Source organism: Gopherus evgoodei, chromosome 5 (genome assembly GCF_007399415.2).
Source record: "Gopherus evgoodei ecotype Sinaloan lineage chromosome 5, rGopEvg1_v1.p, whole genome shotgun sequence".
Lineage (NCBI taxonomy): Eukaryota > Metazoa > Chordata > Testudines > Testudinidae > Gopherus > Gopherus evgoodei.
Genome location: NC_044326.1, coordinates 143600576 through 143622394, shown reverse-complemented (window position 1 = coordinate 143622394; position 21819 = coordinate 143600576). Strand labels below are relative to the sequence as shown.

The following is a 21819-nucleotide window of genomic DNA, read 5'->3' as shown; positions in this document are numbered from 1 at the left end:
GGGTAACGGGGGGAGGGGTGCCCCACGCCCGCGCAGCAGGGGGGGTAACGGGGGGGGCTGCCCCACGCCCGCCCAGCAGGGGGGTAACGGGGGAGGGGCTGCCCCACGCCCGCCCAGCAGGGGGGTAACGGGGGGAGGGGTGCCCCACGCCTGCCCAGCAGGGTGGGTAATGGGGGGAGGGGCTGCCCCACGCCCGCCCAGCAGGGGGGTAACGGGGGAGGGGTGCCCCACGCCCGCCCAGCAGGGGGGGTAACAGGGGGGAGGGGTGCCCCACGCCCGCCCAGCAGGGGGGTAACTGGGGAGGGGTGCCCCACGCCCGCCCAGCAGGGGGGGTAACGGGGGGGGGGCTGCCCCACGCCCGCCCAGCAGGGGGGTAACGGGGGGAGGGGCTGCCCCACGCCCGCCCAGCAGGGGGACGCTGTCTCGGGCCCGCTCCGCAAAGCTCCAGCCAGGGCTGTGCTCACGCGCTAGGCTGCTGCGGGTCACGCGGAAACTCGGCTGCCATTGGCTGGCAGGGCGTGCTCGGCGCGCTCCCATTGGCTCCGGTGGGGATGGTCTGTCCCGCACAGAGCTCGGGGCTGACTAGTACCGCGACGCGGCTTTGCCGCGCCCCCGCCATCCCGAGCCTCGTTCGGCTGCCTCGGCCCGCCGGAGCCGGAGCCGGACCCATGCGCCGCGCCAGGTACGGAGCCGCGGGCCGGGCCGGGCCGGGCCGGGCCGGGCCAGCCCCGCGCTGCACGTGGAGCTGCGGGCCGGGCAGGCTGCGTGGGGACCCCCAGGGGCACGGGCGAGCCTGGCAAAGCCCGAGGGGGGCCCCGGTCCCTGCACCCGGCCGCCACAGGAGAGCTGGGGGCTCCCGAGCCTGGTCCCGCCGTGCACCGCCCGCCCCGGAGCCGCTGGCGCCGCTGGGCAGGGTTAACCCCCAGCCGCTCCGCATCTGCGGCCTCCCTGGCCGGGCCGGGCCGGGCCGGGAGCGGCTTCGCTGTGAACCCTCGCGGGCTAGTTCCGAAGGGAAAGCACTTGGCCCTGTCTGCATGGTGCTGCGAGGCGTCCGTGCAACATGGCAACCCGTGAGCAATTTGCCCAGACTAGTGTTTCCGCTTGGGAACAAGACAGTTTTTCTTCAACTGCCTTATCCAGCGGAATGGAGAAGCCAGTTCTTTTAGAGCCCTTGTTTGCTTTAGTCTGACTTTTCCGAGGTGTGGGGCAACCTGGGGTCACAGCAGTGGCTGTTACCAAATTATGGGCAAGTGGTCTGAACCGTGGGGACAGTTCATTCTGCCAGATTCACCCCCCACAGTAGCAAATGGGTGTTAGGGAAGGTGATGGGTCAGTTCCAGCAACCCTCGGATTCCACAGACTTAGAGAATTGGAGAAATGCAAAGCTAGAAGGGGCCTTGAGCGATCATCTCGTCCAGCCCCCTGAGTTGGGGCAGGGCCAATTATACTTACACTTTCCCTGACAGGTGTTCAGTTCTTTGTTTCTTTTGATTTGGGTTCAGATCTAAGTGTGGAACTTAGACTTGTGTCAGCTGTTTGATCTAGCAGTAAGTGTCCATTTGATCTGCAAGTAGCTCGTTATATTAATGACAGCTAACGGAACACTGGGCATCATTAAGAAAGGGATAGATAAGAAGACATAAAATATCATGTTGCCTCTATATAAATCCATGGTACGCTCACATCTTGAATACTGCGTGCAGATGTGGTCACTCCATCTCAAAAAAAGATATTGAATTGGAAAAGGTAAAGGAAAGGACGACAAAAATGATATTATGGAACAGCTTCCATATGCAGCGTGATTAGTAAGACTGGTGCTTTTCAGCTTGGAAAAGAGAGAACTAAGAGGGGTAAGATAACGGTCTATACAATCATGACTGGTGTGGAGGTAGTAAATAAGGAAGTGTTGTTTACTCATTCTCATAACACAAGAAGTAGGGGTCACCAAATGAAATTAATAGGCAACAGATTTAAAACAAACAAAAGGAACTATTTTTTTCACACAACAAAATCAACCTGTGAAACTCTTTACCAGAGGATATTGTGAAGGCCAAGACCATAACAGGGTTCAAAAAAGAACTAGATAAATTCATGAAGATAAGTCCATTGATTGCTATTAGCCAGGGTGCGCAGAGATGGTGTCCCTGGACTCTGTTTGCCAGAAGCTGGGAATGGGCGACAGGGGATGGATCACTTGATGATTACCTGTTCTGTTCATTCCCTCTGGGGCACCTGACATTGTCCACTGTTGGAAGACAGGATACTGGGCTAGATAGACCTTTGGTCTGACCCAGTATGGCTGTGCTTATGTTCTATTGTTGCCTCTCCTGTAGGATCTTAAGGGATTCACTTTGTGGGCTGCTCCTTTTGAGGCATCTGAAAGCGTATTGGATTGCCATTGCATGTGGTATCTTCAGAGGGTTTCTTCTTGTTCTTGTATGGAGTCGCTGTTGATAGGGAGAAGTATTTGGAGGTCTGATCATCTATTGAGGATCTGTGCTCTTTGCCAGAATGGCTTGCAACTTCTGGGTCTCACTAGATTCATCATTGTTCCCAGATGACACGGATGGTCTATGATGTTTCATCTATGGCTGGCCAGGAGATGTGCAGTCATTATTCGCTAGTGCGGACCTCCCAGTGATCAGATGCTTTGGTTACCTTCAAGCTCTGCTGCTGTGTTACATTCTGAATAGAACTAGTCCTCAAGCCCACGGGAAGACTCCTGGTCTTCTAGAACACACCTGTCCCCCTTCATCTCATTTCAGGTAGGCATGCATGAACATAACACCCAGAGTCACTGCTCTGGCTTTTCGCTCACTTGCAGGTGGGCTCGTAGGTGGTGACAACCTTTAAAGACCTTGAGTGGCCTTGAATTCTTATGTGAATTCTTCATTAGAATAGGTAACGTGGATGAGAAGTATTTGTAATCACAACCTAAGGCTTTGTGTACACTACCACTTTTGTGGGTATAATTTATGTCATTTAGGGGTATTGAAAAAAACAACCCTCTGAGTGACATAAGTTTCACTGACAAGCGCTGGTGATACTCTGCCGCCAGCATAGCCAGTGCCGCTTGTTGGGAATGGTTTAGTTATGTCAATGGGAGAGCTGTCTCCCACTGGCATAGAGCGACTACACGGAAGATCTTACAGGAGAGCAGCTGCACTGGTACAGCTATGCCGCTCTAAGGTCTCTAGTGTAGACATGGCCTAAATTTCAATAATTCTGTAATTTAAGAGTTTCATCTTTTGAAAATCAATGATTGTAAAGTCTCTGGGTGAAATTCACCCACCTGTAGGCCACAATCTGAGATGCCATTTATTTTGTCCAGGATTTGATTTAATGTTTTTGTTTGTGTTGGTTCTTAACAACCTGTAACTGAAGCACTTCTGTTCCGGGGTGGTAAGTGCTGTAGAAACTAAGGTTATGTCTATACTACCTGCCAGGCATCAACTTATCACGTCTAGTCGAGTGCTCTCCCCTCGACTCCAGTACTCCACCAGGCCGAGAGGTGCAGGCGGAGTCAATGGAGGAGCATCAGCAGTCGACTCGCTGCAGTGAGGACACTGTGGTGAGTAGATCTAAGTTCGTCAATTTCAGCTACGTTATTCATGTAGCTGAAGTTGCTTAACTTAGATCCAAATCATCCCCCCCCAGTGTAGTCCAGGGCTTAGGGTATGTCTACATTGCCTATATTACAGCACAGCCACAATGACGTGGGCAGTGTAGTCATGCTTTATCCCCGGGGGAGAGCTCTCCTGGCGATAAAAAGCGATAAAGCGCTGTCTATACTGGCACTTTTCAACACTAAAACTTTTGTCGCTCAGGGGTGTTCTTTCACACCCCTGTAAAGTTTTAGCACTGAAAGTGGCAGTGTAGACACAGCCTCAGTAGTAAATTCCCTCCTTCATAGAAGTGGTGTCCCCACAGTCGTTCTTCAGACTTTGAGACTCTAACCTGCATGCTGCCTCTGTTCAAACTGGCTTCTCCTAGACACTTCAGTAAAAGTTTTTCCAAAAAGTTCTTCAGGGCTGCTTGGCAGAGAAGTCAAAGTGGTGGTAGTGAACAGTGTTTGGGTTCTCTGGTGCCTGGGAGCAAAGAGTGCTTAGCGCATTGTCTGTATAGTGTTCTGTACTGCAGCAGTGCAAGCTTGACATTTTCTGGCAGCAGTGTTGAGTTTGTGGTTACACCCTGCCTATCCCCTTGTTACAGTGCTTCCTTTCTGGCAGATATATAAGGGGTGTGGTTGCTTCAGATTACTCTGGTCCCTTTTCTGAGAGCTTAGTTTTTGCTGAGCATCAGTTGTTCATTGATAGTGGTAGGATTTTTAGCCTTGTTGGCCATTTAGTATCTGTCAGGATGTGCTTGGAGCTCATCACATGCAGTTGTGAGCTTCATTTTACTGTCTTCATGTTGTGCTGTTCCTAGAATGGCATTCGACCCATTGCCAGCTGTTACTGTTACTTACTGTTTGCCGATTTCCTGTGAGGAGGGGCATGTGTTTGCACCATTGCTCTCCTACAAGTCATTGACTAACATCACTGTAGGGCCAGACTCCCAGAAGAGCTCTGTTCCCATTTAGATAATAAATATCCCACTTAAATAATGGCTGGATTTTCCAAAGTAATTTATTTGTATCTGTGTTGCCGTGCTGCCTGGAGGTCTCTGAGATCAGAGTCCCATTATGCTGGGCACTGTACATAGACGTAGCGAGAGAGAGTTCCTGCCCTATAAGAGCTTACAATCTAAATAGGCCCTTCCAATAAATGAAGAGATGTTGGTGCAAGTGAAGGATTTGTGGCTAACTCTAGCTTCTGTACTAGCTGCATCTAGGAGAGAGGTGCTGGAGGTCCCAAGCCTTTGAAAAGGGATTTCAGAACTTCTGTTCTTCTCTTGTTCCAGACTCCCTGGTAGTTCCAGCTGCCCAAGAGAGCCCTAGACAATCTTCCCCTTTTCTGAGAGGATGAGAAGAGAAGGTATTGGAACTTCTCAAGAGACCATACCTGTGCATCAACTGTATTTCAAGGCCTTGCCTACTCCACTGTCAGCGTAGCTCTGTCTACCCAAGGGCTTTTGTCAGCATAACTGGCTGTGTGATTTTTGGTTGGTTGGTGTTCTTTTTTTTCCATTACTCAACCCCCCGCCCCCCCACTCCCGACCAACATAGATATGCCATCAAAACTTTGTTGTATATACCTGGCCCAAATGAAGACAGCTGATTACCAAGTGGTACTAGCATAATACTTCCTCACTTAGGTCCAGAAGAGGGGGCAGTTTATTCTAACAGGCAGCATATAATATACCTGTAAAACTGTCTTCAACTTGTTTGTTGTCAGTATGCTTTCAAGATGCTTGCTAATGTTCGATGTTATATTAATCTGCTGCAGACAAACCTTATTTTTGGATCTGTACCAATATAATCAGAGGCTATTGACAAACATGGATTTAAACAGTTTTGTTTCCATGTTTGCTTCTAAAGCTGGAGTGGGAGAAAGGGCAGGAGTATTTGCTCAGAGAAGAGGGTGAAACTGGCAGGGTAATATAGTTTCAAAGTCTTTGGGGTGGTATTGAAAACTGGGCAATTGAGCTTCAAACTTTCTTTAAAAGAATGAAGATATCAAGCTGTCAGTAGTGTCCCTTTAAACATACTTTTCCTGCATTCTTGTAGCTGAACACTTCCTGTGTTTTTCCAGAGCTGAATCTGTGGGCATCTTTCCAGTAACAGCTATTCACTGAATCATTTTTAAAGATCCAAATGTTTTAAAACCTGAGACAGTTCGTTGACCTTACTGTAAATCTCTGACTTAAATGAAAAGCTTCCCCATTCCTTGTAGGGTTGTTCAACAGAGTCCCACCCAGCATTCTTGGACTGTGAAGCAAGTGCCCCAAGGTCAATCCAGAGCAAAAATTCACATCTTGATGTATAAAATCGTAACTGAAAATTGCAGGCAGTTCAGTAGATCTGGCCTTGTGACTTCTAATAGCTTAAATAGGATGCATCATGAGGTTTGACTTCTAAACACCCTCTAGGTTGAATGTCCCAAAATGGCTCTTTGATAGAAAAACTTTTTATTAAATAGTACAGTATATCCTCCATTATCCAGATATTGCCAGGGCATTGAGGCTGCAATTATTAGTTTCCTCAAATACTGACAAGGTTTAACTGTAATGAGACATGACCCTGTAATGCATCTGGGACTGGTCGAAGTAACAGGCAGTTGTGAATGTTTGTGGCTGTATTGTTTTGCAGGATGAAATTGCATATACAAACAAGAGCTTCGTGTGTGTAAGTAGAGGCTTGGCAAAAACTGTACAGTAGAGCAGAGAATGCACGTGTGGATTTAATGCTGTTCTGTGAGGCTTGCGGCACTTGTTGGATTTGAGCTGTGTTAGGCTATGATGAGGAAGCAGAGGAGGAGCTAGTTGCTGGAGTGCACTTTTGCACTCAGGTCTTGACACACATTCTGAATAAACAGAAGTCCTTGTTGAATGCAACTTACAGATGAAATATTTGGATGCTGTTCTGAAGAAGGGCTGATGTGTAGACAGTTTTCTGTAAGGAGCATAGTTCTTGGCCCGAGTATTGTAATTGTAAGGTACTAAGGTTCCAAATAGCCGTTGGCCGCCTTGATCTCTCATTTATCCCTGGTTCTCTCTAAACAGCGCTGTTGTGAGGCTGTGGTCTCATTTAGAGATTGGCCCATAGATTTTGATTTGGGAGTGGCAGGAGAGGAGTCATTGAATTTTTTTTAAAGGAAAAGTTCTTCATTTTAAATCACGTGTTAAATAAAATCAATGGGCTATATCGTGCTTTATCAATCCTGTATTCTTCAGGGCTCGGAGAACAATCCGTTCATCCCCGGCAAGTCGGACTCTTGCCCATGCATGTGTCATTCGAATCTAAGCAATAGGCTGTCAGTGTACAATTGTTTCCAGTTCTGATGTTTGCAGGGAAGAACCTTTTGAGTGTGAACAACATAATGATGCAGACACAGCTCCAGTGCTACTATCTTTGCACAGTTAGGTGGGGAAAGGAAGATGGCTGCTGCTGTTTGTAGTAGGTGGGGGCTACCCTCCCAAATGCCCTGTAGCAGGAGACGTGGGGTGGGGGTGACACTGCCTAGAAGAGGGGCCGTTGATGATACCCAGCCACCCCAGTAGAGTATTCTATATGTGTGCCGAGACGTTGCCTTGCCCCACCACGAACATTGCTTTGCTATCTAAGCAGGGGGTTCCTGCCACCCAGGCAGAGGATTGTGGGAGAGGAAGGGCTCTAGTGGATGGTGGCAGGTGGGGCCATTTGCCCTGGGTGGAAATTCCTGCTGTAATGGTAGGGGGCCCTATCTGTGAGAGGGGAGACTCTCTGGAGGCCTGGCAGGAGACACCCGCACCCTGAATGCTTTCTGCTTTGTGGAGTGGTGTCAACAGGCCCTTGGTACTGAGTGGTGGACAAGAGGCCTGCAGGCACTGGTTTTCAGGCTGGCTAGGGCTTCCTTGGATGCCCCATGCCCAGTTCTGGACCTGGCAGAGGTCTTTTCTGGAAGGAAGAAGTCCTTAGTGCACCTGCTTTGCTGCAGAAGATTTTGTGGGACCAGCATCAATTGATTTCCTGAGTGGGGTGCTGCCTGGCACCTAGCTTGGGGGCTGAGAGGGCGACTCCCTGGATTGAGGGAGATGGTATTAATTTGGGGCTTGGAGTTCAGTCAGTGGGGACCCTGGGCCAGATACTGGTGAGCACACAAACAGCAGGAAACCGCAAGATTGAGATTTGGCTTGGGTAGGGGTGGCTCTTGGCACCAGTGGTGGCTTTTTTTTTTTTAATAGCATGTTTAGCTTGCTAAAGGTCCCTTTGGTTTTAATTGAATGTAATTCCCGATACTATTAAGTGCACATATCCTGTGGAGCTGCACGTACCCTGCTGTATCTGCTAGCCTTTTCTGGGGACTGGGTCTAGAATACTTCCATGCTGCACTGCTCGGTCCCCTGCCAAAATGTCACTGCTCAATTCAGTGACCATTTAAAATGAGTATTTATACATATATATTTATCTATTATTTCCTGAATCACCGTGGCCTTAAAGTAATATTGGATGGGACAGGAAAGCTTGAGCACCATGTGTTTAGTGTCAGTAGCCCATGAGATAATGGTATCAAACCTTAGGATCACATTCATATTACCATTTTGCCGGTGTCTCAAGAACAGAGCTAGATCTACTGAGTATCATGTTGTATAAGGCATTCATCTCTAACCCCAGAGTTCATGAGAACATTGGCTGCTCAAAATCATGGCAGAAGAGTCTGAGGAGGAAAGCATATTGAAATAACCTGATTTTTGAAGTTTGGGGGATGACACCAAGCTTTGTCATTTCCTATGACAACTCTTTAAGTTATCATAAAGTCTCATGTCTATGGTTCTGCTGTGGTTCTGTGCCCCCTAGAGATCATGTCAGTTCCATACTGCTACTGCTGATGAAATATGCAGTTCCTGTTTCTACGTTTAAAGGAAGCTACAGCTACCCAGTGAAGTGGAGAAAATATCAGACTCTCTTGGGGGGGAGACCACAGCAGAAATATAATATTTAATTGTATTTAAGTTAGTGAAACTGCTGAAATTTTACATTAACTTCCATTGTTCATTTAACCATAATACAGCACAACCATTAAGGGGGTGGGGTGGGGGAGTAAAGCACTATACTTAGGTTTAGTATTTTGCAACCTGTCATAATTAGAAACATCATGACAGAGTAGAAGAAATATTCCCTGGGTCAGTAAACATTTTTAGTCATGGTCCTACAGCCTGGTTTCATTTAAAGATGGTTGGTCTCTGCACGGTATTTAACAAACAAAATGGTTTATGCAGTTAGAATAGAGGAAATGCAATATAAAGTTTACTCTTCTCGTTCTCTGAATGCTTTGCTTTTAACGCTTGTCATTGATAATATTTATTGCAGGGGAATGAGGGGGCAAGGTGTGCTCCAGAAAAAAACTATTCAGCAGCTGGCTGTATGTAGCAGAAATTGAAGTTCAAAAGGAGCTCATGTCCCAGCATAATAAAGTTTTCTTGTTGCTTGCTTATGCTCCTTTTCAGGTCATATAATTATGTGATGAAAACTCACCTTTCCCCTGCTCTTTCTTTCAGAATACTGGACTACTTTGCTCCTACACCAGCAATGGCTGTGGACATAGCCATGCAGCTGTATCTGTGTTCTCCACCCTTGAGAAGAGAGAGATTTGCTTGTAAAGTCACTCCAAAGGCAAACAAACCATTACGTCCCTGCATTCAGAACAGCAAGGCTGAGTTCACTGAACCTGGAGAGGCGGCAACGTCTCTCCAGGAAAATAGGGTGAAAAAGAGAGTTTCTTTTGCCGATAGCAGAGGCTTGGCTCTGACAATGGTTAAAGTGTTTTCAGAGTTTGATGACCCATTAGATATTCCATTCAACATCACAGAGTTAATAGACAATATTGTGGGTCTGACAACAGTAGAGAGAGACAACTTTGTCTTGGATTTCGTTCAGCCTTCTGCAGACTACTTGGACTTCAGAAATCGCCTTCAGACAGATTTTGTCTGCCTGGAAAACTGCATGCTAAAGGATAAAGCTATTGTGGGCACAGTGAAGGTTAAGAATCTTGCTTTTGAGAAGACTTTGAGAATAAGGATGACATTTGACACTTGGAAAAGCTTCACAGACTATCCATGCCAATATGTCAAGGACACTTATGCAGGTTCAGACAAGGACACGTTTTCCTTTGATATCTGCTTGCCAGAGAGAATTCAATCCCATGAAAGAATCGAGTTTGCAGTCTATTACGAGTGTGATGGGAAAGTGTATTGGGACAGCAACAGAGGCCTGAATTACAGGATCATACAGTCTGAACTGAAATCTGCTCGGGAAGTCTCGCAGCCTCAGGCTGGACCTGATTTTGGCATTGCCTTTGATCAGTTTGGAAGTCCGAGGTGCTCCTATGGCTTGTTTCCTGAGTGGCCTAGCTATTCAGGGTATGAAAAGCTAGGGCCTTACTACTAATGGAGGAACTGAGTCTTGATTTTCTAACTGGTGCTGTGCCTGTTGCAAGCTTGGGAATTGGCCTGAACGTGAAGTTTGCTAAAGAGCTGGATAAATGACACTTTACATGGCTCTGCAAAGCTCCATTGGGGTAAAGCAAGATGACTGTAACGTTCAGTGATCGCAAGTGGTTTTAATACCAGCTAAACAAGTGTCTTTTGCATCATGAAAGTTACCCCCCTGATTCAACACTTGGAAACAGTTTGATAGAATGGGAGACCTCTCTATGGTTTCTGCCCAGTGCTGCTAGTCCTCTTCTGTATAATGCTGCTAATCGCCTCCAGTTAAACACTTACTATTTCAGTGATTGCATTGTTCACTTAGGTATGTAGTAGTGTCTTGTGTTGCACATTAGGGTTGTTACAGGCTTGAGTATCTTAAAGAGGGAGGCTTTTTTAACTATGCTCTACCATTTCTGTCGCATTATGCAAGTTGGCTTTGCTAGAAGACTATTTGACAGGTAATTTATACATGACAGGAGAGATTAAAGCTAAACTAGCTCGCTTATGGCAAGGGGGGGGACATGAATGTCCCTTTGTCTCTGACCTTGTTAGTGTGCTGGAGCCTTTTGGTTAGAGATGGTTGTGTCATTTCTAGAATCTTTTCCATGACTAGAAGCTTCGCCTCATGCCATATTAGGAGATACCTGCATTTATAGGAAGATACTGGTATGCTTAGTCACCAGTTCATCTGTAAGATATATATTTTTTAAATATAATTTGTGTAGTAAATTCATAGGGATTGCCTATGTTGAGGAGTTGAATTTTTTTTCCCTTTAGAGCTGTGTAGTATCCTTGTAGCTTTGGGGTTAAATCCTTTGACTCATCAAGTTTTAAAATCATTTTTACTGGAAGGGATGAGCTCTCTGTCTGCAACTGTTAATATGCCCAGAAAGTCTTCTAGCCCCTCTAGCGCCCTAGAACTACTTGGGGAGTAACACTGAGGATTTTTTCTTCTTTTTTAAATTTTTAATCTTGCAGGTGCTGAAAGATCACCATTCTGTTCTCAATATGTATCTCTATGAACTGCCTTACTGTGCCTGGGGAGTGCAGCAGCTCCTACTTTTAGTGCTAATGTAAAATGAGCTTTCATTCTGTTAAGAAACAGGGTGCCAAAGGGTTCATGAATGAGTCTGCATGGACAGTAAGTACACTGCATGTTTGTGAATTTGTTGTTTCTGTAGTGGGTTTGAGATTTTGATAAACAGACCTCACTGCTGCTGTTTGTCATCTCCTATGAAGACAGCTTATTCGGGAGACTAACTTCTTAGTGCGATGTGAGTGCCTTGGCTCAGAACTTTTTTTGTGTACAATATCACAGCAGTGGCTTCAACTACAAAGGTTTCTGAGATGTGACTGCTAGCTTTTAAAAAGTTCTGAACATTTGTATTAATCCAAGTCAACTGTTTTGTCTAAAACTTGTCTCACTAGAATGGATGTGTAGCTCTTTGTTCACTGTGTTCATGGTAGAATAGGTTCACTTAGATTGCTAGAGCACCAGACTTGCACTGTCATTACACACTGAGCTGTCACATCTGTATCTTGTATTGACCTTGTAGAAGCTATCACAAGTAAGTGCACGCATTGGCCTTCAGTGCTATTTCCATACAAAATGTAGTTCTGCCCAAGAAAACGGATCTCTCGAGGGCATGAGATGCCATCATTGCTCTTGTTGAAAAGGAAGATCTGTTGTGGTAGAGGGGAGAGTACCATGGCTTGTTTTGGAGGTGATGTGAATTGCAGAAAACAGTCATTTTAGGTACTGCCAGAGAGAATGCAATCATTAAGCCAATGTCTTGCTATTTAAGCAGAATAACTTATTTCATATATTTAAATGGAATAATTCAGATGGGGTTTAATATTTCCAGATATTCTATTTTTCTAGAACACAAACGTTATACTTTTAGCACACACCCAGTATTTGTGTGGGGAGGGCACAGGAAGAAGCAAGTGGCTATGCTATTCTCCAGAATTCAAAATTGCTTTTTAAAACATCACTTTTTAAATTCTGGAGACCACAGTACAAAACACTTCTGCGCTGACCTATAATTTTAGGAGATGATGTATCTGACCTTCTATTAGACATGATTAAGTAAGAACAATGAGCTTACAGGAAGAATGCATAGTTTTTTGATCTTTGCATCAGTATATTGGGCTGTGGAAAGCAGTATTGTACTCAGTTACTAATTTCAGGCATTAAATTGATGCTATGTGTATGTAAACATGGGTTGCACAAGCTTCATTCACTAATTTGAAAAGTCTGTTTCCTGAATTTCCGTTTGATAAGTTAAATAGTGTCCTCCGTAAAGGTGTCTTTAGGAAAGACTTATCCAGGTTTGGTTTAAAATCATTCTTTGATTTACAAAACTGGGCAGTGAATGAGTCAAGGGGTTAACTTGCCTAGGATTTAAAGGTATGGTTGTTTTTAGCTAACATGTTCTAAAAATCTAGTGTACAGTTTGCTTCATGTGCTTTTAGCTAACAAATTCTAGCACACCTTTAGATCCTAACCATGACACCATGCAACAGTGATGTGAGAGTCTGTAGTGCCCTGGGTAGTAGTGTGCTTTTATTTCCTCCTTCTCGTGGTACAATGAAGGGGCCCCTGCATACCAACCAATGGAAGCAATGATGTACCGCAGTGGATGGGAAAAAGCTGTGGAAGTTGTGACATACACATCGACGTTGTGTAAACATTGTGCTGGGAACTGACTCTTTGACCAGTGATGATTCGAAAACACAAAAGAAGTAACTTCTTGGAGCTTTCCTTTTCACACTTTTCTTTCGCCAATGGGAATGTAGAAGTGAGGCATTGCTGTCCTTTTATGCCTGGAAGTGCCTTGTTAAGCTGTTTTTGCATGTTTGTGTCTTTCTTTTTTAAATGTTTTTGTACACAAAGTTCAAGGTGAAAAAATGCACTTTATAATCACAAATGAATGGATTATTCTCTTAAAAGAACAATGGTTTGTTTTTAACTGAAAGTGAAAATAAAAGTAGTACTGAAGGTGCTTGGTTGTTATCTTTGTATTGTTGCCAGGAGACAGCACTTTCTTAAGAGGTTGGGGGGGGGGGCATGAGGATGGGAACACCTGCAGATCAGACAAGCTCCTTTGGAGGGAGAAGGCAATACACATCAACATAACCACTTGCCATGGGAAGGAATTGCCTTTTCATTCAACCTTTTTTCTGAAATGTTACTCAAGGCTTGTCTACATCACAAAGTTGCAGCGCTGGTGAGGGGGTTACAGCGCTGCAACTTAGGAGGTGTACACATCTGCAGGGCATCACCAGCGCTGCAACTCCCTGTTTGCAGCGCTGGCCGTACTCCCGTTTTGTCTCGGGTGTAGAGGATCCAGCGCTGGTGATCCAGCGCTGGTAATCAAGTGTAGACACTTACCAGCGCTTTTCTTGACCTCCGTGAAATAAGCAGGTATCGCAGCATACCTGAGGAAGCCTCTCTGGTAATCAAGCAGGTCTCCTTCCCCGGTTTGCTCTCGCGTTCCCCGAACAAGCAGGTCTCCTTCCCTGCGGTTTGCAGGGGGGTTCGGGGAACGCGAGAGCAAACCGCGGGGAAGCAGGTCTCCTTCCCTGCGGTTTGCTCTCGCGTTCCCCGAACCCCCGTGCAAGCAGGTCTCCTTCCCTGCGGTTTGCTCCCGCGTTCCCCGAACCCCCGTGCAAGCAGGTCTCCTTCCCTGCGGTTTGCAGTGGGGTTCGGGGAACGCGAGAGCAAACCGCGGGGAAGCAGGTCTCCTTCCCCGGTTTGCTCTCGCGTTCCTCGAACCCCCGTGCAAGCAGGTCTCCTTCCCTGCGGTTTGCTCCCGCGTTCCCCGAACCCCCGTGCAAGCAGGTCTCCTTCCCTGCGGTTTGCAGTGGGGTTCGGGGAACGCGAGAGCAAACCGCGGGGAAGCAGGTCTCCTTCCCCGGTTTGCTCCCGCGTTCCCCGAACCCCCGTGCAAGCAGGTCTCCTTCCCTGCGGTTTGCAGTGGGGTTCGGGGAACGCGAGAGCAAACCGCGGGGAAGCAGGTCTCCTTCCCCGGTTTGCTCTCGCGTTCCTCGAACCCCCGTGCAAGCAGGTCTCCTTCCCTGCGGTTTGCTCCCGCGTTCCCCGAACCCCCGTGCAAGCAGGTCTCCTTCCCTGCGGTTTGCAGTGGGGTTCGGGGAACGCGAGAGCAAACCGCGGGGAAGCAGGTCTCCTTCCCCGGTTTGCTCTCGCGTTCCTCGAACCCCCGTGCAAGCAGGTCTCCTTCCCTGCGGTTTGCTCTCGCGTTCCCCGAACCCCCCTTGAAGCCGCCCAACAGCGCTGCAGTGTGGCCACATCTAACACCACTTGCAGCGCTGGTTGCTGTAAGTGTGGCCACTCTGCAGCGCTGGCCCTATACAGCTGTACTAATACAGCTGTAACAACCAGCGCTGCAAAATTGTAGATGTAGACATACCCTCAGAGAACTTTTTTTCCTAGTGAAGTTGTTGACTTTGAGGACTCAGTCTGTCTTCTCTACTGCTTCAGTTGTACAATATGCCAAGTGCACTAGAAACACTAGCTATTCTCAGGAAGTATTTGTCGTTCAGGGAAGAATAAAGGATTGATTATTCTTATCCCTAACTTTCCACCAGCTATATTAAGCCTTTTGGAGACTTTTCATTGTGGCTCAATCTATGAAGAAAACTCTATTTAGAGCACTTAATCTATTAAATGGCAATTAACTACTGCTTGACTTCTTATTTTACAATTAAAATTGCACATGCAAACTCGATGTTATCATGAGTTGTAATGTTTATCTTGCAAAGTGACTGCAGTCCCACACATACCATATGAACGCCTTCTTTTTTCCCTCTGAAACCAGAAATTTACTGTGCACTGAAGTGGGCATTGGGAAGGTTTCTTCTTAATAATGCTAAGCTTTTCAGACTTTTCTAGCACTTCAGATTTAAAAGTTTATTAGAGAATGTTTAAATCTACACATTGTATTCTCCTGAATCATAATGAGGTGTCCTCCAGGTGCCTAGGTCGTGGAAGTGAAAGATTCAAAAGTTAATGCTGGCTATCTGAATTATTCCCTCAGTGGATGCTACTTATCAGTGCTGAAGGCAAAAATTCAGAGTTAAGGAAAATAACCAGACCAGAAAACAAACTCTGGACTGGTGGCTTCATCTGAGCATAATGCTGGCTAGTCCTTCAGGAGTCTCTTGGTTGGGGGGAGGTATTAAATCGGGAAAAGCGACTTGCTCTCATTTCAGTCAGTTTTCCTGGATTTATGGTACAAATACACAACTGATCACAGCATTGAGAAGTTCCAAGTTTCAGCAAAATGAAAGGCAGCACAAGGAGGTTTAAGCTTTGTGCAAATGACACTGAAAAACCTCACTTGATTGACTCAGAAGATTGGGCCTGGCTCCCATGTATGCCCATTGTAAGGGCCCTTGGCACAACCTGAGTTTGGTGTAAAGACCTCAGATTCTCAGCACTGGAAGTTAGTCCTCTGACATCACAAGTGCTGTGTGAACGAGCTAGTATTAATGGCCAGACTTCTGGTAGGGTAAACGTTACAATTCACAGATCAGAATGATTTCCATTCTCCGACTTGCTTCTCTAAATTCGGATAGCCATAGCACCTACATGCTTTTAAAAGCCTTTATTTTAAGTACAAGTCACTGAAAGGGTGTAATTCATTAATCGTGAGCTTAAAAAAGAGGGAAGGGGAGCAAAAAAATGGTTGAGAACTTTAAAATGGGACGGTAACAGACCACACCTACCAGGGCTGATTGAACCTGATGATATGATGAAGAAAGAGCCCTCAACCATACTTGTAGCTACTTCTGTTGCTTCACAGTGACACAGACTTGGGCTTCAGAGTGATACAGAGATAATCCTGGGATGATCTTATGAGATTTATATGGATCCACTCACAGTGGGTAGCATTAAAGAACCCTTATCACTTTAGGAATAGAAAAAATCAAATCAGACAAGCTATAGCAAACCAGTATCTCTTCAGAGTTCTGCACAATGTACAGAAGTTTCTGCATCCAAAACTCTACTCCTCTTCCTTGTAAAGACACTTAAAAATAAAACCCTGTTCTTCCACAGTTTTCTCTCCAACAGCGCTAAGATGCATTAGCCAGTGCTTGGAGTGTCCAGTGATGAGTGTCCAGCTAATTCACAGGTGAGCTAACCTCAAGTAGCTGCTTCTGCAGTTTTTTTGTGAACCATCCTGAAAGTCTGCTGCTACTGGACAAGTAAGGAAGTTTGAGCAAATACTGTTAATATTGGTAGCCAAAGTCTCTCACTCAAACACTAGAAGTGGAATGGTGTTTTCTACTTATAAGTGTTCACAAAATAGCAATGGGAGACTGCCTGAGATTATGCTGTTTATAAAGGCGTTATTATCATAGAATCATGGGATTGGAAGGGACCTCAGCAGGTCATCTAGTCCAACCTCCTGCTCAAAGCAGGACCAATCCCCAAATAAATCAATCCAACCAGGGCTTTGTCAAGCCTGACCTTAAAAACCTCTAAGGAAGGAGATTCCACCACCTCCGTAGGGAACCTCTTCCAGTGTTTTATCACCCTCCTAATGAAAAAGTTTTTCCTAATATTCAACCTAAACCTCTCCCACTGCAATTTGAGACTATTGCTCCTTGTTCTATCATCTGGTACCACTGACAACAGCCTTGATCCATCCTCTTTGGAATCCCCTTTCAGGTAGTTGAAAGTAGCTATCAAATCCCCCACCTCATTCTTCTCTTCTGCAGACTAAACAATCCGAGTTTCCTCAGCCTCTCCTCATAAGTCATGTGTTCCAACCCCCTAATCATTTTTGTTGCCCTCCGCTGGACTCTGCAATTTTTCCGCATCCTCCTTGTAGTGTGAGGCCCAAAACTGGACACAGTACTCCAGATGAGGCCTGGACCAATGCCGAATAGAGGGGAATGATCGTGTCCCTCGATCTGCTGGCAATGCCCCTACTTATACAACCGAAAATGCCATTAGCCTTCTTGGGAACAAGGGTAAACAGTTGACTCATATCCAGCTTCTCGTCCACTGTAGCCCCTGGGTCCTTTTCTGCAAAACTACTGTCTAGCCACTCGGTCCCTAGTGTCTGGCAGTGCATGGGATTCTTCCATCCTAAGTGAAGGACTCTGCACTTGTCCTTGTTGAACCTCATCAGGTTTCTTTTGGCCCAATCCTCTGATTTGTCTAGATTCCTTTGTATCCTATCCCTACCCTCCAGCGTATCTACCACTCGCCCCAGTTTAGTGTCGTCTGCAAACTTGCTGAGGGTGCAGTCCACGCCATCCTCCAGATCATTAATAAAGAAATTGAACAAAACCAGCCCCAGGACTAATCTTTGGGACACTCTGCTTGATACCGGCTGCCAACTAGACATGGAGCCATTGATCACTACCCATTGAGCCTGACAATCTAGCCAGCTTTCTATCCACCTTATAATGGGATTAGGTTGATGACCCTGCCATTAACCTGTCAAATGCGTTTGCTGTTTAATATGAAGAAAGTTAAGCTTTCCTTTTGATTCTGATTTGAATAAAATACTGGTGTCTCTGGGCATTCCAAACATCTTCACCTACTCACTGAACACCACAGCACTGCAGTAAAATGGGCCAGTGGGGGAAGTACATCGCTAAGATTTTCTATAGTGCCTATCATCATAAGTAAATTAGATTGCACAATAAGGTTGCAGCTCATTAAGGCTGGTAACAGGAAGCTTTGCTTGCAGTATTCCTCTAAACTTTCATTTTTAGTTTGGTTATTGTGGAAAGCTCTAGCTGAAGAACAAGGTTCTCTGTCAGACTCTGGAGTAGTCTTGTATAATTTCCTTTCACTGCATGTCCTTGACATGCTTCATCTCTGGCTCCCTGTGCTGCTTCCATAGCTTTGTGGATTACGCCCTTCTGAGAGAATGCAGCTGTGTGGGTAGACTATGGCTAAAGAGGAGATGGCTAATGTCTGGCCCAGCTGATGATTCTGAAGATCAGTAAGCTACTTACTAAAAGATGAAATGCAGCATCTTCACAGCAACGTTGCCCAAAGACATAGCATGAAGAATGTCCTGTCCAACTGGAACAGCAACAGCAATTCAGTTGGGCCAAATGTACTTCCCTGTGCAGGAATCTGACTCGGAGGGTGGGATTTTAACTGTTAGGTATGGGCAAGTGACTTAGGCTGTCAGGTGACTGTTTGTGATCAGGACTTCCATTTGGTCTCATTTGCAAAGATGTACCGGGCTTAATAAATCCATTTGGATCTTTAAAAATGGGTGGGTTTCTGGTCAAAGGAAAATCAGCCTGGTGACCTAACTCTCAAAGTTGTTACTGGGTCTGATGTGTGAGATGTTTTTTTGGCAGCAGTGGAGACCAAGATTCAGTAGCTCAGTGCCATGCCTCTTAGCAAGCAAAAACACTTCAGACCTGTAAATTGGCCATTAATTTTGGTAGGAACCTGGAAATTAAAGTAATTAAGCATTCTCAGCCTTTAAAAAAGGTCTTATCTTCCAGGAAAGGAAGTCCTTTTGCTACTTCATATCCCATGTGTCAGAGGGGTAGCTGTGTTAGTCTGGATCTGTAAAAGCAGCAGAGAGTCCTGTGGCACCTTATAGACTAACACATATTGGAGCATGAGCTTTCGTGGGTGAATACCCACTTCATGCATGCCATGCATCCGACGAAGTGGGTATTCACCCACGAAAGCTCATGCTCTAAAACGTCCGTTAGTCTAAAAGGTGCCACAGGATTCTTTGCTGCTTCATATCCCACCTGGACTTGGGAGATAGAGGTGTGCTAGTCATGTGATTCACCTGAGAGAAGAGGAAGGCAAAATGGGGTCAGGCTTGGCAAGTGAGAAGACGTCTTTCGCCCAGAATAGGAAGATTGACTGAAGTCTGCAGATGAGACAAAAATTGGGAGAGTGGTAAATAATGAAGACAAGTCATTGATTCAGAGCACTCTGAATCACTTGGTAAACTGGTCACAAGCAAACAACATATGTTTTAATGTGGCTAAATGTGTACACCGAGGAACAAGGAACGCAGGCCATACTGGGGCCTCTACTCTGGGAAGCAGGGACTCTGAAAAAGATTTGGGGGTCATGATGGATAAGTAGCTGAACATGGGTATCCAGGCCAACAGAATTAAGGCAGTTCTGGGATGCATAAACAAAGGTATCTCAAGTAGGAGCAGAGAGGTTATTTTACCTGTGTATTTGTTACTGGTGTTACTACTGCTTGAATTGTGTCCAGTTCTGGTGTCTACAATTCAATAAGAATGTTGATAAATTGGAGAAGGTTCAGAGAAGAGCCATGAGAATGATTTAAAGGGTTAGAAAAGATGCCTTATAGTGATAGATAGACTCAATGAGCTCAATTTGCCTTAACAAAGAGAAGGTTAAGGGGTGACTTGATCACAGTCTATAACAGGGGTCTCAAACACGTGTCCTGTGGGGCTATTTCCTGTGGCCTGCCCTCATGGCCTACCTCCAGGCCAGAGGTGGGCAAACTACACCTGTGGGATTGCCCCCTCGAGCCCCGCACCGCTCCGTGAAGTGGCTGGCATCACGTCCCTGCGGTGTAGGGGGGAGAAGCAGAGGGCTCCATGTGTTGCCCTGGCTTCTAGGCACCGCCCTTCTCCCCCACCCCCCACAGCTCCCATTGGCCAGAAACGGGGAACTGCGGCCAACGGGAGATACCTGGAGGCGTGGTGAGCAGTATGCGGAGCCCTGCGTCCTCCTCCCCCTGGGGCCGCAGGGACATGGTTCCAGATACTTCCCGGAGCAGAGCGGCGCTGGGGCTGGCAGCCTGCCCTGGCCCCCGTGTGTGCCACTGCCACCCCAGAGCCCGAAGCTCTCCTGCACCCCTTCTGCACCCCAATTCCCCGCCTAAGACCCCTGCCGCATCCCAACCCCCTGCAGCACCCCAATTCCCTGCCCTGAGCCCCCTGCCGCATCCCACACCCCTCCTGCACCCTGAGCCCCCTGCCTGCACCCCAAGCCCCTGCAACACCAAACTCCCTGCCCTGAGCCCCCTGCCCTGAGCCCTAGCCCCCTGCTGAACCCCTGCCCTGAGCCCCCACCACACCCCTTATCCACCCTCTGGGGGGCAGGGAGGGGGCAGAGTTGGGGTGGCGACTTCAGGGAAGGGGTTAGAATGGGGCAGGGAAGGGTGGGAAGAGGCAGGGCCTCATGGAAGGGGTGGAGTGGGGGCAAGGCCGGGGGCAGCGAGGGGTGTGTGTGTGTCAGTGATGCGGCCCTCAGGCCAATGAACTATCCCTCATGTGGCCCTCATGGTCATTTGAGTTTGAGAGCCCTGGTCTATAAGTATCTACATGAGGAACAAATATTTGATAATGAGCTCTTCAGTCTAGCAGAGAAAGGTCTAACACGATCCCGTGGCTGGAAGTTGAAGCTAGACAAAGTCAGACTAGAAATAAGGTATACATTTTTAATGGTGACAATGGTTAACCACTGGAACAACTTACCAAGGGTTGTGGTGGATTCTCCATCACTAACAATTTTTTAAATCAAGCTGAGATGCTTTTCTAAAAGATCTGCTCTAAGAATTATTATGGGGAAGTTCTCTGGGTGGTGTTATCCAGGAGGCCAGATCAGATGATCATATTGATCCCTTCTGCCCTTGGAATCTATGAATCTACAGTAACTGAGTTGTGGCAGTCAGAGTGAAGACACCTGAGGTGGGAGAATTGAGGGGATCTGAACTCCAAAGAATAAGCAATTGAATCAACTGATTGTGTACACTATTGTAGTATAAAAGTGTATTGAATAAGGTCTCTTACAAAATCTGGTGACACATTAGTCATGAATATCATTGTGTGATGTATGTATGGGTTGGGTATAAGCAGTTGTGTATGTATGCTGGAAACATGCTCTTAAAATATGTTTTGGAGGCAAGTCTGCCTTACACAAAAGAACATTGATTTACCTATTAGGGTCAAACTTTGTAAGCCATAGACAAAGTACATGTACATGTAAGGTAAACAAAGCAATCAAGCTAACAAGCGGCTGAGGAAACAGCTTTGTGAGCACATGGGGGGGACAGGAGATTCTGAACCCCCAAGATGTCTTCTTGGCTCTTGAAGCAAAGACAATGGACTTTGGGAAACGTGAGGGGAACAAAATAGGCATTCTAGTTACCCATCACTTTGGGAACAGCACCCTCTGATTCTGTGAATGTTGAATCCTCTGACTTGAAGGGCTGGAGATGCTGGTAACTTGAGATAAGTAAGAAAATTGCTCAGGCAAAGATTGTAACTTGCTAAGATTAAGTTCTTCTTCGAGTGATTGCTCATATCCATTCCAGTTAGGTGTGTGCGCCGCGCGTGCACATTTGTCAGAAAACTTTTTACCCTAGCAACTCAGTGGGCCGGCAGGTCGCCCCCTAGAGTGGCGCCATCATGGCACTTGATATATACCCCTGCCGGCCCACCCACTCCTCAGTTCCTTCTTACCGCCCGTGTCGGTCGTTGGAACAGTGGAGCGCGGCTTAGCTGACCTCCACTTCCCTAGCTACTCGTAGTTCTTGTATATAGTTATGCAGTTATAACCCTTTTATTTATATATTTGTATAGTTATACGTTTTTCTTTGCTAACATAGTTAGTTTAGTAATAGTTAGCGGGGTTCAGGAAGTAGCCCCTTCCATGAACCTGGTGCCAGAGCCCATGCACGGCTCACTGGGTTTTAAAATGGGTTCGGCCTGCCAGAAGCCGATGCCGAAGGGAGATCCACATGA

At 46.5% G+C, this 21819-nt stretch overlaps 1 protein-coding gene across 4 annotated transcripts; it reads left to right on the top strand.

Moving 5' to 3' along the window:
• The first annotated feature begins 595 nt into the window (after nucleotides 1–595).
• On the top strand, nucleotides 596–13073 carry PPP1R3B (protein phosphatase 1 regulatory subunit 3B). Of its 4 annotated transcripts, none has more exons than XR_004000773.1 (3): nucleotides 596–682; nucleotides 9139–10390; nucleotides 11047–13073. XR_004000773.1 is itself a non-coding variant. In XM_030565579.1 (3 exons), exon 3 carries the CDS (start codon nucleotides 9170–9172, stop codon nucleotides 10025–10027), a length of 858 nt encoding a protein of 285 aa, XP_030421439.1. In that variant the 5' UTR covers nucleotides 2700–2765; nucleotides 4903–4976; nucleotides 9139–9169; the 3' UTR covers nucleotides 10028–13073. The 4 variants fall into 4 exon arrangements, 3 of the variants coding, with proteins under 3 accessions (XP_030421438.1, XP_030421440.1, XP_030421439.1); XM_030565579.1 differs by lacking the exon at nucleotides 596–682 and adding exons at nucleotides 2700–2765; nucleotides 4903–4976 and having other exon boundaries at nucleotides 9139–13073; XM_030565578.1 differs by having other exon boundaries at nucleotides 9139–13073.
• Nucleotides 13074–21819: the final 8746 nt, after the last annotated feature.